General features: G+C 42.3%; 1 protein-coding gene across 8 annotated transcripts in view; it reads right to left on the bottom strand.

Moving 5' to 3' along the window:
* HDAC8 (histone deacetylase 8) overlaps positions 1–17,260 on the bottom strand; it is a 410,969-nt gene extending 393,709 nt beyond the window's left edge. For 7 of the 8 annotated variants that reach the window (XM_059680413.1, XM_059680411.1, XM_059680410.1 and 4 more), the window contains exons 1-4: positions 16,814–17,260; positions 16,243–16,295; positions 12,959–13,089; positions 10,815–10,956 (exon numbers count right to left, since the gene is read on the bottom strand). In XM_059680413.1, coding sequence (XP_059536396.1) covers positions 10,815–10,956; positions 12,959–13,089; positions 16,243–16,295; positions 16,814–17,038 — 551 coding nt within the window. In that variant the 5' untranslated portion in view covers positions 17,039–17,260. The remainder of the gene's footprint in view (positions 1–10,814; positions 10,957–12,958; positions 13,090–16,242; positions 16,296–16,813) is intronic. The other variant, XM_059680417.1, reaches the window with a different exon arrangement.
* Between the last annotated feature and the right edge of the window lie 242 nt (positions 17,261–17,502).

The raw sequence follows: 17,502 nt of genomic DNA, 5'->3' as shown, positions 1-17,502 counted from the left end.
TAAAATTTATATTCTTTTTTTAAATTTTTTTTTATTGCTTAAAGTATTACAAAAAGTATTACATATGTCTCCTTCCCTCCCCCCCCCAGTCCTTGACAATCCCCTGGCCTCCCCTACCCCCCAGTGTCTTATGTCCATTGGTTATGCTTATATGCATGCATACAAGTCCTTTGGTTGATCTCTTACCCACCCTCCTCCTGCCCTCCCACCCTTCCCAGCCTTCCTGCTGTAGTTTGACAGTCTATTCGAGGCAGCTCTGCCTCTGTATCTATTTTTGTTCATAAGTTTATAATGGTCTTTATTATCCAGAAATGAGTGACATCATGTGGTATTTTTCCTTCATTGACTGGCTTATTTCACTTAGCATAATGTTCTCCAGTTCCATCCATGCTGTTGCAAATGGTAAGAGTTCCTTCTTTTTTATAGCAGCATAGTATTCCATTGTGTAGATGTACGACAGTTTTCTAATCCATTCATCTACAGATGGGCACTTAGGCTGTTTCCAGATCTTAGCTATGGTGAATTGTGCTGCTATGAACATAGGGGTGCATATATCCTTTCTGATTGGTGTTTCTGGTTTCCTGGGATATATTCCTAGAAGTGGTATCACAGGGTCAAATGGGAGTTCCATTTGTAGTTTTTTGAGGAAACTCCATACTGTCTTGCATAGTGGCTGTACCAGTCTGCATTCCCACCAGCAGTGCACAAATGTTCCTTTTTCTCCACATCCTCTCCAGCACTAGATAGACACTTTTCAAAAGAGGACATACAGAAGGCCAAAAGACATATGAAAACATGATCAAAGTCACTAATTATACGAGAGATGTAAATCAAAACGACAATGCGGTATCATCTCAAAACTGTCAGAATGGCTATCATCTACAATTCAACAAACAACAAGTGTTGGAGAGGATGTGGAGAAAAAGGAACCCTTCTGCACTGCTGGTGGGAATGCAGACTGGTGCAGCCACTGTGGAGAACAGTATGGAGCTTCCTCAAAAAACTAAAAATGGAACTCCCATTTGACCCAGTGATCCCATTTCTAGGAACATATCCCAAGAAGCCAGAAACACCAATCAGAAAGGATATATGCACCCCTATATTCATAGCAGCACAATTCACCATAGCTAAGATATGGAAACAGCCTAAGTGCCCATCAGCAGATGAGTGGATTAAAAAACTGTGGTACATCTACACAATGGAATACTATGCTGCAGTAAAAAAGAAGGAACTCTTGCCTTTTGCAACAGCATAGATGGAACTGGAGAGCATTATGCTAAGTGAAATAAGCCAGTCAGAGAAAGATAAATACCACATGATCTCACTCATTTGTGGAATATAGAGAACAACATAGACTGATGAACAGGGACAGATCCAAAGACAGAGGAACAGAGATCAGACTATTAATCCCCAGACGGAAAGTAGGGGAGGGTCTGGGTAAGGGGAAGAGATCAACCAAAGGACTTGTATGCATGCATATAAGCCAAACCAATGGACGTGGACAACAGGGGGATGAGAGCATGAGTGGGGGAGGGGGGGTGGGAGGATGGGGTTTAATGGAGGGGATGAGGACACATTTGTAATACCTTAACTAATAAAGAATTTAAAGATAAAAATAAATAAATAAATAAAAATTAAAATTAATCCTATCTAATAAAAGAGAAAAATGGTAATTGGCGTATGACGATACCCTTTTCATTGGCTAATCAGGGCTATATGCAAATTAACTGCCAACTAAGATTGGCAGTTAACTGCCAACAAGATGGCGGTTAATTTGCACATGTAGGCACAATGCAGGGAGGCGAAAGGGAAAGCAGGAAGAAGCCCCCTGCCACTGACAGTGATCAGAAACCCAGGGGGGAGCTAAGAGCTGGGGGGCAGGGCAAAGGCGGCCCTGGAGCCGCCTTTGCCCTGCCCCCCAGCCATGATCGGAGAATCAGGCGCCTTTGCCACCCTGGCCAGTGATAGCAGGAAGTAGGGGTGGAGCCAGCGATGGGAGCTGGGCACGGTCGAAGCTGGCAGTCCCGGGAGCTAGGGGTCCCTTGCCTGGGCCTAAAGCGAAGCCCACGATCGCGGGGCCGCTGCAGCTGCGGGTCCCCGCTGCCTGGGCCGGACGCCTAGGCCAGAGGCGTTAGGCCTGGGCAGGGGCGGAGCCTGCAACCGCGGGGAGCTGGGGGTCCCCTGCCCAGGCCTGACACCTCTGCCGGAGGCCTCAGGCCTGGTCAAGGGGCCGATCCGGTGATTGGTGATCGGAGGGTGATGAGGGTCAACTCCTCTGGCCGAGGCATCAGGCCTGGGTGGGGGACGGAGCCGGGGATTGGGAGGATATGATGGTCCCCTTGCCCAGGCCTGAAGCCTGGGTCAGAGGCGTCAGGCTTGGGCGGGGGGTGGAGCAAGCGATCAGAGGGAGATGGGGGTCCCCTGCCCAGGCATGATTCCTGGGCCAGAGGCCTCAGGCCTGGGCAGGAGCCAGAGCCAGTGATCAGGGGGAGATGGGAGTCCCCTGTCCAAGCCTGACACCTCTGGCAGAGGCGTCAGGCCTAGGCAAGGGGCCGATCCTGCGATTGGAGGGTGATGGGGGTCAACGTCTGAGGGCTCCCAGTATGTGAGAGGGGGCAGGCTGGGCTGAGGGACACTCCCCCCCACACACACACCCAGTGCACGAATTTCGTGCACCGGGCCCCTAGTTTTAATATAAAAAAACAATTTGCATTTACCATTGCAGCAAAAAAATTAAGATACCTAGGAATAAACTTAACCAAGGAGACAAAGGACCTGTACTCAGAAAATTTCAGGACGCTGAAAAAAGAGATAGAGGAAGGCATGAACAAATGGAAGAGTATACCATGTTTATGGATTGGTAGAATCAACATCATTAAATTGTCCATACTATCCAAAGCAATCTATAAACTCAATGCAGTTCCCATTAAAATACTATCGGCATACTTCAAAGACCTAGAACAAATTCTCCAATAATTCATCTGGAATAAAAAAAGACCCCAAATAGCTGCAGCAATCTTGAGAAAGAAGAACAATGTTGGAGGGATCACAATACCAGATATCAAGCTATACTACAAAGCCACTGTTCTCAAAACTGCCTGGTACTGGCACAAGAATAGACATATAGACCAGTGGAACAGAACAGAGAACCCAGAAATCGACACAAGTCATTATGCTCAATAAGTATTTGACAAAGGAGGCAAGAGCATACAATGGAGACAAGACAGTCTCTTCAATAAATGGTGTTGGGAAAACTGGACAGATACTTGCAAAAAAATGAAACTAGACCACCAACTTACATCATACACAAAAATAAAATGGATAAAGGACTTAAACGTAAGATGGGAAACCATAAAAATCTTAGAAGAAGCCATACGCAGCAAAATAGCAGACATTTGTTGTAGCAATATCTTTACTGATACAGCTCCTAGGGCAATGGAAACTAAATAGAAAATAAACAAATGGGACTACATCAAAATAAAAAGCTTCTGTACAGCAAAAGAAACCATCAACAAAACAACAAGAACAACAAGATCAACAAGATCAACCAAAGGAGTTGTATGCATGCATATAAGCATAACCAATGGACACAAGACACTGGGGTAGGGGTGGGGGTGGTGAGGGCATGTGCCGGGGGGTAGGGGAGGCCGGGGAAAGGTCAATGGGGGGAAAAAAAGGAGACATATGTGCTACTCTTTGTAATACTTCAAAACAATAAAATAAAATAAAAAAAAAAACAAAGCCAACATTATACAATATGCATTTTTTCTTGTTATGCAGTTGCCCTAGCCACCATTTTGAATGGTTATATATAACTAGAGGCCTGGTGTACGACATTCGTGCATGGGAGGAGGAAGGTCCCTCAGCCCGGCCTGCACGCTCTTGCAATCCGGGAACCCTCAGAGGATGTCCAACTGCCAGTTTAGGCCTGATCCTGCAGGGAGGATATTCCTTTTGCAATCAGGGACCGCTGGCTCCTAATGGCTCGCCTGCCTGCTTGCCTGATCGCCCCTAACCACTCACCTGCCTGCCTGATCACCCCTAACCACTCGCCTGCCTTCCTGATCACCCCTAACTGTTCATCTGCCTGCCTGATCGCCCCTTATCGCCTCTGCCTTGGCCCCCACCATGGCAGCTTCATCCGGAAGGATGTCCAGAATGATGTCCAGAAGGTTGTTTGGCTGTCTGATCTAATTAGCATATTACGCCTTTATTATTATAGACTAGAGGCCTGGTGCATGAAATTCTTGGATGGGGCAGGAGGGATGTCCCTCAGTCCGACCTGCACCCTCTCCAATCCGGGACTGCTGGCTCCTAACCACTCACCTGCCTGATCACCCCTAACCGCTCTGCCTTCCTGCCTAATGCCCTAACTGGTCTCCCCTGCTGTCCTGATCACCCCTAACCGCCTCTGCCTGCCTGCCTGATTGCCCTAACTTCTCTCCCCTGCCAGCCTGATCCCCCTAACTGCTCTCCCCTGCCAGCCTGATCCCCCTAACTGCTCTCCCCTGCTGGCCTGATTGCCCCTAACTGCCTTTGCCTCAGACCCACCACCGTGGCTTTGTCTGGAAGAATGTCCAAAAGATGTCTGGACCAATTAGCGTATTACCCTTTTATTAGTATAGATAGCCCAACAAATGGATATGTTTCAGTATACTACCTAACCATTCCATTGTTGTTGACATTTAGATTTCCCTTCCTTCCTCTCTTTTGGGGGGCTATTTTGAGTAAGAGAGAACTTACCATCTTAATATACACAAGCTTTTCCATATTTTGTATTGGTTTATTTCCTTTGAATAGATTACCAAGAGTAATGGATGTTATGTTAAAGATCTTTCATCCTTTGGCTCAAATTTTGTAGGAGGAAAATATATATATGTCTATATGATGTTTAAATTTCACTTTCTCTAATTACTAGTGATGCTAAGTATTTTTTCATGTATTTTTACTATTTATTTCCTCTTCTGTGAATTGTCTGTTCATGTCTTCTGCCCATTTCTCTGAATATTAGTGTTTTAAAAAGTAAATTAGAATAGTTAGAGTTTTTAAACATTTGTTAGATTTGCTGTTACTATTTTTTGTCTATTTTTATTTTGGTAAAATTTTAATGCAAAAAGTAATAAAACGTTATTACAGAAAATTTGAAAACTAGAGAAACACATTTTAAAAAATCAATAATTCTGCCACCCTATCATAACCACCATTATCAATCTCTGTTTTTTCCCCATTTTGTTTTGTGTTTTATAAAACTGTCATTGCAGTGTGCATAGAATTTTAAAATCTTCTTTTTCATTAGCACACAAGTATTTTTCTGATATGCCCTGTAGTCTTCATAATTATCATTTGAAAAAACAGCATAATATTCCATGGAGAGGATTCACCATTTCCTTATTGCTAGACAATCATGTTATTTCTTTTTTTAAAATAAATAAGACTGATAAACACCTTCATACAAATAGTTTTTTCTATATTTTGAATTATTTTCTTAGGAAACATTCTCGGGAGTAGGCTTACTACATGAAAAATTATTAACACCTGCTGGCTTCCAAACTGCCTTCTTAAGGGTTGAACCAAACCACACTATTACTAGCAAACTAAGTACCATCTTTTTCAATTCTATTAAATACAGGCTTAAAAAAAAGTCTACCTAGTTGTTTTAATTTACGTTTCTTTGATTAGTAGTGATGAATACTGTCCCATGTCTTCCAGTCACACTTAAACTCTTCTGTAAATTGTCTATTCATGTTCTTTGGCCATATTTCTTCTTATACATCATACTCTATGAGTACCCTATACAAACCTATCATATTTCATCATATTTATGTCAACTATGCCCTTTCAATATGTGTTTAGATCTTGTTTTTAAAATGGCCACAAAACTTTTAAATTATTTTGGTTTTAAAATTTTATATAGTCAAATTTACTGATCTTATCCTTTGTGAGTTTTGTTAGGTTTAATGGAGCAATTGAGTTGATACCCTTCCCCCCTGGAACTGGCTTTTCAGGTCATTTCACTTTGGCATTCCCTTTGCTGAAGACCACTTTTCACTTGCAGTGACCACATTCCATTCTCTCCCCTCCAGGTATGCATGAAGAAGTCTCTGCCCAGAAAAATCCTGCCAATAGTCCTTTAAAAGCCGCTGACTCCCCTCACTGGGTTTAGGAGCCATCCAGGGTCAGCCACCTGGTGTGCTGATGATCGAATAAATTCTTAATCCCTCACCACTCTGGCCTCCTGCGTTCCTCCTTCGGCGACCTAGCAAGTTTCTTCTATTATTTCCTAAAGCTTAGAAAACTATTCCCCTTCAGAGGCTTGATAAATACTAATTCTCTAGTTTTTTAAAATTTGCTTTTTTATATTTAACTCTTCAATCCAGCTGCCACTTATTTTAGTTTATTACAGGATATGAGAGTATAAATGCTTTGAGCTGTCACAACATCATTTACTGAACAATCCTTTCTACTCCCATTCACTTGCAACACATGCTTTATACTAGACTGAATTCTCATAATAACCGTCTCTTTAGGGAGTTTACTAGAATGTCATCTGTCATAATGTATACCCATGGTACCAGTGTTTTCATTGTTCTAGTTTTGTATGTTTAATATTTAATAGCGTTAGTTCCTCATTAATCTTCCTTCGCAGAATTTTCTTTGAAAATCACCCTTCTTTAGCTTTCAGCTCTTCTAATTACTGCTGTCTTACCTCAGAGATATGAAATTTTTGAGGGCAGAATTGGTTTATTTCATTAGAATAGATTGCTAGGAATAATATTACTGTGTCAAGAGGTATGAACATTTTCCTCACTCTTTTAATGCTTATTTCCAAAGTTTTCAAAAAGAATGTGCCAATTTCATTATAATCTGTCAGTACCTGGATATTTTGAGGTAAAGGTTTCTTTTTTTTTTTAATCGTTAGGGGGAAAATATACCATATGTTTTAATTTATATACCTCTGCTTACTAGTCATGATAAACATATATTTGACATATAGTAGGTTCTTAATCAATTCATGTTGAATGAATAAAATGCATGTATGAATGTACAGATATATTTGGGAATGGAGAAACATTGTGGTTACAACAGACAAATGCTGGGCTAGATGTAAGTTTGTAGACTAAATGCCTGTAGTCCACCTGTAAAGAGGGTCTAAAGGTGTCAAGAACCCCTGAATTGGGGCAATCCCTAGAAACTCTCTAATTTTTATTTTTACCACAGGTGTGTCTGTTTCAAAGTAGGATCAGCTGAAAGCTGTCTGGAATAGTTATAATAATGGTGTGTGGGTATGCCCACATCTACACACAGCCCAGAAGCAACCATGATTGGCTTAAGATAGAGTGTTCTTCCTTTGGCAGCAAAACAGTGATAAGAAGTATCAGGTATCTGGATATTCCACTGGAAAATGACCCAGACCCTAGCAGGCCTGAAGCAACGAATTTAAATGCATAAGCTCCTCACTATAACACTTTTGTGTATTTTTATTTTTGTTCTAGAATCATAATGCCTAGTACTGCGCTTAATTGTGCAGTCCCAATAAAATGCTGGATCTCTCTTGCTTATGTTTTCTGAATTTAGCATCGATGAATCAACTTCTGATGTAGCATTAAGAAGGTATAGTCATAGATTAAAAGCATTAAAATTTTTTAAAAATAAAATACATACATAACCTCTTCCAAGTGCCACATTCAAACTAGATTTGACTCATAGGACCAGGCATTTTCCATGAAACCACACTGTTCTTCTCAATTCACTAAGCAGAAGAAGGCATATAGTCCTTGGTTCAGGGAAAGTGGTCCTTTCCCCTTTATCTGGAGCTTCAAGGAGATAAGGCTTTTTTTTCCCTCTTTGGGATTGCTGAATTTTTTTAACCAGTTAACTACCATGCATCCAAAATGGAAACCATCCCCACATGCCACGATATTTTGAATTTAATTAAAAAAATCAATTTGCAATGAATATTATAAAAATAAATATATTACTTACAATTCGGGTGTTCTTGAATATATTCAGCTAAAAAGTCTCACGAAAAATTATTTTAAAGTTCGTCAGGACCACCACTTACGGAAAACATTTTTTTAAAAAATATGTTTTTATTGATTTCAGAGAGGAAGAGAGAGGGAGAGATAGAAACATCAGTGATGAGAGAGAATCACTGATCTGCTGCCTCCTGCATGCCCTACACTGAGGATCAAGCCCACAACCCGGGAATGTGCCCTGACCAGGAATTGAACCATGACTTCCCGATTCATAGATTGGTGCTCAACCACTGAGGAACGCTGGCCAGGAAACATTTTTTTTTTAGAGACACGCGCGGTGTGTGAGCAGGTCTGCCTCTCGCGTCTACAGACACTTATGGCATACAATGGATTAATAGAGCAAAAACTAACAAAAGGCAGGTTGTTTCTCTTTGTTTTTAAGTCCATGCAAAACTTATTGCTAAACACTGGTTGTCTTTCCTCCATCACCTCGTAGATTTTAGTAGTAAACTTTCTTAAGGACGTTCATGGTTATGAAATCTGTCGATTTGATGAAAAGAATCCCATGTTATCCTAACCTGCATATGTTGAAATTGTGTTCAAGGTTTTATTCTGAAAAAAACAGAGTGCTGTTTTCTCCAGACTCAAGAATATAAAGGTCATGACCGATGGTATGAACAACTGGTGTGTGGATGATACATTAGCACATTGATTCAGAGTTTTAAAAATCTTTTTTCTCCAACATGTATTAAATTAGAGGCCCGGTGCACCAAACTCTGTGCACTTGGGGGGTCCCTCAGCCCGGCCTGTGCCCTCTCGCAGTCTGGGACACCTCAGGAGATGACCACCTGCTGGCTTAGGCCCGCTCCCTGGGGGACTGGGCCTAAGCTGGCAGTCAGACATCCCTCTGGCAGCCTGGGAGCCCTCGGGGGATGTCCACTTGCTAGCGGGGAGCAGGCCTAAGCTGCAGTCGGACATCCTTAGCGCTGCTGAGGAGGCGGGAGAGGCTCCCACCACCACCGCTGTACTGGCAGCCATCAGCCTGGCTTGTGGCTGAGCAGAGCTCCCCCTGTGGGAGTGCACTGACCACAGGGGGCAGCTCCTGCATTTAGCATCTGCCCCCTGGTGGTCAGTGTGTGTCATAGTGACCAGTCATTCCCAGGCGTTCTGCTGTTAGGGTCAATTTGTATATTACCCTTTTATTATATAGGAGTGCCTGGCCAGCCTGGGTGAGGGGCTGATGGCTGTTTGCAGGCTGGCCACAGCCCCTTCAGTGTGGGGGTCCCCACTGGGGTGCCTGGCCATCCTGGGTGAGGAGCTAACGGCCGTTTGCAGGCTGGCCACAGCCCCTTCAGGTTGGGGGGGGTCCTGCTGGGGTGCCTGGCCAGTCTGGGTGAGGGGCTGAGGGCCGTTTTCAGGCTGGCTATGCCCCCCAGCAGGGACCCTCACCCCATGAGGGTGTGGCCATTCTGGGTGAGGGGCTGATGGCTGTTTGCAGGCTGGCCACAGCCCCCAGCCACCCAAGCTCCCAGTGGAGGCTGGCTGGAAGCAGGTATCTGGGATTTATTTGTCTTCTATAATTGAAACTTTGTTGCCTTTTGTGGAGGCCACAGCCGGCTCAGAGCTGGTGGGAAGCTTGGCTTCCTCCATCGCCCGGGCAACCAAGCCACCTGTTTGCTCTAGCTTTGTGACTGCCGGCCGCCATCTCGTTTGCGTTAATTTGCATATAGTCACTCTGATTGGCTGGTGGGCATGGCTTAGGGTGTAGCGAAGGTATGGTCAATTAGCATCTTTGTCTTTTATTAGTGTAGATAGTACAAACATATCAAGCAAGATGCTGAATGCTAAGGCCCGGCAGTCCTTGTCAGATACAGATTGTGGCTGTTCAAAAGACTAACACAAAACTCCAAAAGGACTTTCTCTCTAATTCCAAGTAGCACCTAAGAATAGATGTTTCCCAAGCCCTTTCTTCTCAGAGTGACACCTCTCAGCTGTTACTTTCCTTAGAGATGGCAGCATAAGACTCCTTCTTGATTCTTCACCCTTTTGTTTTAAATCTATTCTCATCATTTGTTCACCTACTTGAAAATCTTTCAAGACCTAGTTCTACAATCCACCTTTTCTAAGATTTCCATGATTAATTTCTCCCTGATGTTAAATTTCTTCAGCTCATACGTATATTCAATTGGTACCAAAACTGATGTTGCTCCATTATTATTCTAGTCTTGTTAATGTTTCTACAGTATAAATCCCTTAAAGATGGGGATTTCCAGAAAGATGAAAAGGAATTTTGAGATTATATCCTTTACCCTGCCCATTTTCCTAAGGTAGAAACTGAGGCCTAGAGAGGTTAATCTGTCTTAGTCAGTTAGCAAAGTTTGCAGAAAAAGCTGAGCATCCTGACTTTCTATAGTTTGCTTTCCACTATATTATGTCATCTATATCACTTGCATCTCTTCAGAATGTCTAGTAAAGTGTTAATATACAGATATATATATATAGATATATATAGATATATATATATATACACACACACACATATACACACATACTAGAGGCCCGATGCACGAAATTTGTGCAAGAGTAGGCTTTCCTTCACCCGGCTACTGGCACTGGCTTCCCTCTGGCACCTGGGACTCGGGCTTCCCTTGCAGCCCCAGTTTCATCTGGTATAATGAGCATATTATGCTTTTAATATATATATATATATATATATATATATATATATATATATATATATATATATCAATAAATGCCAATACAATAAGCATATGAGCTTACATAACAGAGGAACTGACTCAAGGAAAGAGGCAGAAAGCAGAAAGGTCATTTTCTTACTTCTTTGCATGATGCCACCCTCCAGACCAGTTAATTGCTACTCTGCACATTCCATCAATCAGGCATTGGGCAGCTGTGATTGTAGCCCCTCCTACAGATGCTGCGTAGTCAAATATCCCTTCTATAGCTGGACAGTCATAACCTTTGGGAAAACATCAAAAGAGCTTGTTAAAAGATGAATTGGAGAAAGAGCAGGTATGATATTGTGATTTATAATAAGAAATATATTTGACTTTTGTCCCCATTTCTGGTACAGAGCTCCCAAAACTCTTGGAATTTCCCCAGTGATGAGAGCAATCCATAAAGGTGTCTGTGTTATGTTAATGAGGCAACCAGTAGACCACACCTAAGGATGAGTCTGGTTGCCAGTGGAGCCAACCATGTGATTAGAGGGTTGGAAGTTTCAGTCCCACTCCTTGACCTCTAGTGAGGGGAGAGGAGCTACAGATTTAGTTCAATCACCAACTGATCAATGACTTAACCAATCATACCAATGTAATAAAGTCTCCATAAAAACCCAATAGGAGAGGGTTCAGAAAGCTTCTGGGTTGATGAACATGTGGAGATTTGGGTAGGGTGGCACGCTTGAAGAGGGCATGGAAACTGCATCCTTCCCCCTATCCCTTGCATTAAGCATCTCTTCCATCTGGCTGCTCCTGAGTTATAGCCATTTACAGTTGACTCTTGAACAACAAAGGGGTTGAGGGGCCAACCATGCTGAATAATTGAAAATTCATGTAGTAACTTTTGATTCCCTAAAAACTTAACTACTAATTGACTACTGCTGACCAGAAGCCTTACCAATAACATAAATTATCAGTTAACACATATTTTGTATGCTATATGTACGTATACTGTATTCTTACAATAAAGTAAGCTAGAGAAAAGGTTGTTAAGAAAATCATAAGGGAGAGAAAAAACATTTTATAGTATTTACTGAAAAACATCCACATACAAGTGGACCTGCACAGTTCAAACCTGCATTATTCAAGGGTCACCTGTATAATTAATAGGTAATCTAGAGAGTAAATGGATTACCTGAGTTCTGTGAGCCACTCTACCAAATTAATCAAACCTAAGGAGTGGGTCAGAAGTACAGGTAACAGCCTGGGCTTGTGATTGACATATGAAATGAGCAGCAGTCTTGAGGGACTAAGCCCTTTACCTGTGGAATTTGATACCATCTCCAGGTAGATAGTGTCAGAATTGAGTTGAATTGCAGGACACCCAGCTGATGTCATGAGCATTGCTTGGTGGTGTGGGGGTAAACCCCTCCCTCCACACATTGGAAGTGGGTCCAGAACCCTCTTAGGAGGAACAGGTTGAAGTACGACAACAACATACCCTACCAAAAAGCTACTCCAAACAAGAGAGAAACATCTCTAATATCAAGAAAAGAATTATTCAAAGTGTTGAGGTAGAAAGGCTAAACCAGGGGTCCTCAAACTACGGCCCGTGGGCCACATGCAAATACAAATATTGTGTTTGTTCCCGTTTTGTTTTTTTACTTCAAAATAAGATATGTGCAGTGTGCATAGGAATTTGTTCATAGTTTTTTTTTTAAACTATAGTCTGGCCCTCCAATGGTCCAAGGGACAGTGAACTGGCCCCCTGGGCTAAACCTTCAAGATTAACTTGTCATGTCCCATAGATGGAGATACTGAAGTCTAATAGGAGATATGTCTTCTCTATGGTCACAAAGAGCCAGACCTGGGACACAGGTCTCTTGCCCTGCCCTCAATCCAGTTCTTCTACTAAACTAATGTTGTTTCTCTAGATTATGCTATTGTTTTAAATGCAGCTGTTTAATGAAAGATAAAGTAGAAAATTTAGCCACAACATAAATCTGTATTCAAGTTAAAAGATAAGGTAACTGGACAGTTAAATCAGCATATATACATCCAGACCCAAGCAACTGGAAGAATTTTCTCCATCTGATCCATCATTCAGTTCTGCTCAACTCAAATGGTTTGCTTGTTAAGTGAGATGTATGTGGCTAAACTGAGAGATTAAGTTGTGGTTAACACATTAGTCCTTAATTTAAAAAGTACTGAAGACCACCATGCAAATTATAAAAGATTAAGTAGTACTGATATATAAATGGAGGTTGTATATCTCCCACCATTGCTTAGTAATAACATTACCTAGGCCATATTCTATGGAGTCTGGATGATCGTCATCTCCTTCTTGGCTGACCTTCTGGAGATGCTGCAAATAGGCATCCGTGTGGAAGGTGGCCATCTCCTCCATGGAAGCCACTTTGGGCTTAACTATTCTAATAATAACAGAGAACAAGGAGAGGTGAGTGAGTCAGATCCAGAGCATGCCAAAAACTAGAAGCAGGAACTAGTGATATGAGCAGAAAATATAACTAGCTTCTTGTTCCAGTGGCTAAAGTAATAAACATGTTCTGTTTTTCCAATGCACTATATACCAGTAGTCTTTATTTCCTCACAACTTTGTAATGGCTCCATTAATGGGGGTGAGAGGATAGATTTTTCCCTTGAGTGTATAGGTAGTAAAAGAAAGTATATTTAAGTTAAGTAATCAGATATTGGACATTACTTTGAGAGTTATAAATTTCATGACAAATCAGCAGGCTGAGATATTTTCATCTGAATCAGCTAATTGGGCCATGTAATCCTTTCAGCTATATTTTTACTTTCATAGGCAGTTATATTGTTATGAATTTTGAATTTGGAGTCAGATAACTATATTCCTGTACTAACTGTACTTACCAGCTCTATAACCTCAGATAAGAATTCTTCTGTAGCTCAGTTTCCTCATCTGTAAAGTGGGGCGATCTTATGGAACTTATATGATAACATATATAAAATGCTTTGTGGATAATCACTGTTAATATTAAAGGATAAAAAAGGCAACCCAAAACATAAAAGTTCCTGTGTTTGGTCCCTCACACCTGCCTCTGAGGAGAAGGAGAGGAAGGGCAAACAGTTGGAGCTGGGCTTTACCCAGAAGCTCCCAACCAATTCCTCACAAGAAGTGACAAACAGGAGTGACTGAGAGAATACAGATACTAAGCTACTGACAGGACTTACCACCTCTAACTTCTAGCTGCCTATTTATTCCCTATTTCCTCTTCCTGATTCCACCACTGTCTCTACTGCCCAGGCCACTCAAAGGGTGGTCTGTGACTGACAGCAGCATCACCTGGGGGCTTGTTAGAAAGGCAGAATTTAGCCTAACCTCCAACCCACTGAGTCATATTTGTATTTTAACAAGGTAATTCATATGCATATTTAAGTTGGAAAAGCAATAACCTAGGCCACAAGGAGGCAGTACTGTTTTTTTAATGTTTGTTAATTGGGAACAGGGCCACATGTAGGGAGCAGCTATAGGGTTAAGCCTTGGACTGACCTGTTGGCAAAGCCACAAACAAGTCCCAGCTTAGAGGGCACAGCCCTCTTAGCATAATTAGGCTTGACTTTATGACTCCCTAGATTAGTGGTTCTCAACCTTGGCTGCACATTAGAATCACCTGGGAATCTTTTTAAAATCCTGATTTCTGGGCCTCATCCTTCGGAAATTCTTTCTTTGTTATGGGGTGGGGCCACAACATTAGTAACAAAGAAACAGAATTTCCGGAGGATGAGGCCCAGAAATCAGAATTTTAGAAAGATTCCCAGGTGATTCTAATGTGCAGCCAAGGTTGAGAGCCACTGCCCTAGATCTTATCTGGGAAGCTAATGGGCTGTGGGAGGTGCAGCAAGTGCTGCCAAAGCAAGTGAAACTCACAAGAACACTGTAACTATAGTGACCACTACCTTGTTTACCTCCAGCTATAAAATAAAGGCTCAGCTTGCCCTCTGTGGCCTCAGCCAGGCACAGAAGATCCACCTATACCCAGCTTATTCTCTTTGTCTTTTCTACATCCTTCGCTGCCCTCCACCCGCCACCCCTCAGGCTCACAGAACCCTTGGCTATGCTGGCCCAGCACAGCTACAAGTTTCTCCTGAATTACTATGACTTTTCATGTTAGGGCAATCACCAAACAGGCCAGAAGAATCCTGAAGCTCCGCCTCAAAAATTATATATAGCCAAGATTGGAGGATTTGATTCTTGCTCCTTCTTCAAGAAAACATGTCTACATCCTTGGAAGTGACAAATTTGCCCATTAAAATAAATTTTTTAGTTTCTTGGACCATGTTTCCCAGCCCTAATAGTTCTTCTAGCAACCTTCCTCTTACTTAATACTTACTGAAAGCCTCCCCATGTACCCAGCAAGGAAATGTGATAGTTTTACTTTGTTTTGACTTCTTGTTTGTCTTTCAGTCAGCTTTTGAAATGTTAAATGGCTTTAATGGAAGGCATTCGTTTTTATGTTTATCAAATATATGGGTTGAAAAACATTCCCAAAGAAGGTGCTCAATAAATGATTTAGTTAATAAAAAGGATAAAATCTGAAAGCCTGTTACAGTACATCTGGGAGAGAAATGAGGCATATCACACTAACAGGTGTAAACAGACATTTGCCAGAAAATGTCATAAATAATTCTACAAGTGTCAGGGTTTTACTCTTATTTACTCTTAAAATGACAGTGAGTTCACTTTAAAAAAAAAAAATGCACTTAGCTCTGTGCCTGGTCACAGGAGTTTTCTTTGGTTTTGACTTGTCTCCAGGCTCACTCATTAAAGTTTGGTGGTGGTTATGGTGTGCCTAAAAGTCTTAAGTTGAACCTGCACCCTCAGATCTGGCTCAGGGGGAAAAAACAAATCAGAACACCTCCTAGCTGAACACCTATTTTTTAGTACCCAAATGTATTCACCTCAAAATTCCCACAAAGCACCTATCCCTATGAGACTTTTTATTTTTTATTGAATTTACTGGGGTGACATTGGTTAATAAAGTTGTATAGGTTTTGCCCGGCTGGCGTGGCTCAGTGGTTGAGCGTGGAGCTATGAATCAGGAGGTCACGGTTTGATTCCCAGTCAGGGCACATTCCTGGGTTGCAGGCTTGATCCCCAGTGTGGGGTGTGCAGGAGGCAGCCAATCAATGATTCTCTCTCACTGATATTTCTATCTCTCCGTCTTCCTTCCTCTCTGAAATCAATAAAAAAAAACAATAATAAAAGCTCTACTTCTTTCAGAGCAAACTTTAAATAAATTATATAGGTTTCAGGTATAAAATTTTACAACACATCATGTGTATATTATATTGTGTGTTCACCAGGATTCTTTCCCTCTCAGCAGTCAAGTCCTATTTGAAATGGATCATAAGTGCTTCATGCATTTTTTTCAAGTTTTCTTAATTCTTAAAGAGCTTTTACAGGCAAATTATATACCCTATGAATCACAAAAAAACTTTAAAAGAAGCACCACTCTCTCCCTAATTAGTCCCACTGTGAAGCAGGATTTTAAGGCCAGGACCACCTGGGTTCAGGGCTTTGTTCATGAAAGATTACTTACCTCATTTGTTTATGCAGTGCATATGCTTCAATCAAAGAATGTACCATACTGGCCTAAAAACATCAGCAAAAAGAAGAAAGCAGAAAACAGTCCCTTAATATTTAATTCCGAGAAATTGCGTGGACTTCATGATCGTGAACAAAGGAACGAACTTTTAGCCCCACTCTTTTCGCTTTACTTAACAGTTACAAAGCACTGCAGACAATATAGATACCAATCGCTAAGGAGAAAGCTACGGGACCTGAGGGAGCTGATGGACCACTTTTGTCCTGCAGCTTCTCCACCACTTCAGGGACCCCTTGCAGTAGAGACACCACCCATCAGTGCCAGACCCTCCTCCGGCCCTCCCGCCCCCAGATGTGTCCATTGGGCGCCCGACTGATAAACACAGCACCCTCGGAAACTGTAAGGGAACACTTCCTCCATCGCCTCGTACAACTTCCCAAATTACTGCTGAAGATTTCCCCCAGCTCAGTATTTTCTTCGCTTCTAATGCCTCCCGTCCACCGCTCCAACCCCAACCCCACCCCCACCGCAAAAGCCCACGGACTTTCATCCCAAGTTCTCTTACCCTTTTGGGGACTTTGGCCAGGGAGTCGCACATGCTGACATACTCGGGACTGTATATGTAAACCGGGGGCAGGGAATGCCCACTGTCCGCAGGCTCCTCTGGCTCCTCCATCTTCCACTTCCAGCCGTTCCGGGGCCACCATCCGGATCCGGCTTTTTTCGGACTCAGCCCAGGCTCCGGTTCCTGCTCCTCTGATCGGTTGCAGCGGTGCTCCCTAGTCAACATTCCTTCCTATTCTCCAGATCGCCACTGTCCTCGCTCTCCATCCAATTGAAGGAATGGATGGGCCTTCCCAGGCCAGAACCTCTTCATTTAGTGACCACAGTTCAAAAAAGGTTGGCAGGTTGGCAGATATAAAAGCCCAGATAACTGTCAATTAGGATCGATGTTTTATGGTACAAATAAGCACGGTCAAAACTAACCATCCTTGTTGCCCTACGGGGCCATTTGAGATGAGGTCAGACGAGCTTCAGAGCATGCTGGGAGATGTAGTTTAGAGGAATTTGAGGAGCGGAAGAACCGGGTTAATTACTAAAATAGCCGCGAATTTGAGTTTTAGCGCTAAAAAAAAAAAAAAAAGCCTCAACTCTTTATGAATTGTTCCGATCTAAAAACACACCCATATAATTAAAGACAGACACAATGTGGCCACCAAGAGTACCGCCCAGCTACCAGAGTGACTTTTTTTT

This window comes from Myotis daubentonii, chromosome X (genome assembly GCF_963259705.1).
Source record: "Myotis daubentonii chromosome X, mMyoDau2.1, whole genome shotgun sequence".
NCBI classification, from domain to species: domain Eukaryota; kingdom Metazoa; phylum Chordata; class Mammalia; order Chiroptera; family Vespertilionidae; genus Myotis; species Myotis daubentonii.
Note: the sequence above shows the minus strand (reverse complement) of the source record. Positions and strands in the feature narration are given on the sequence as shown.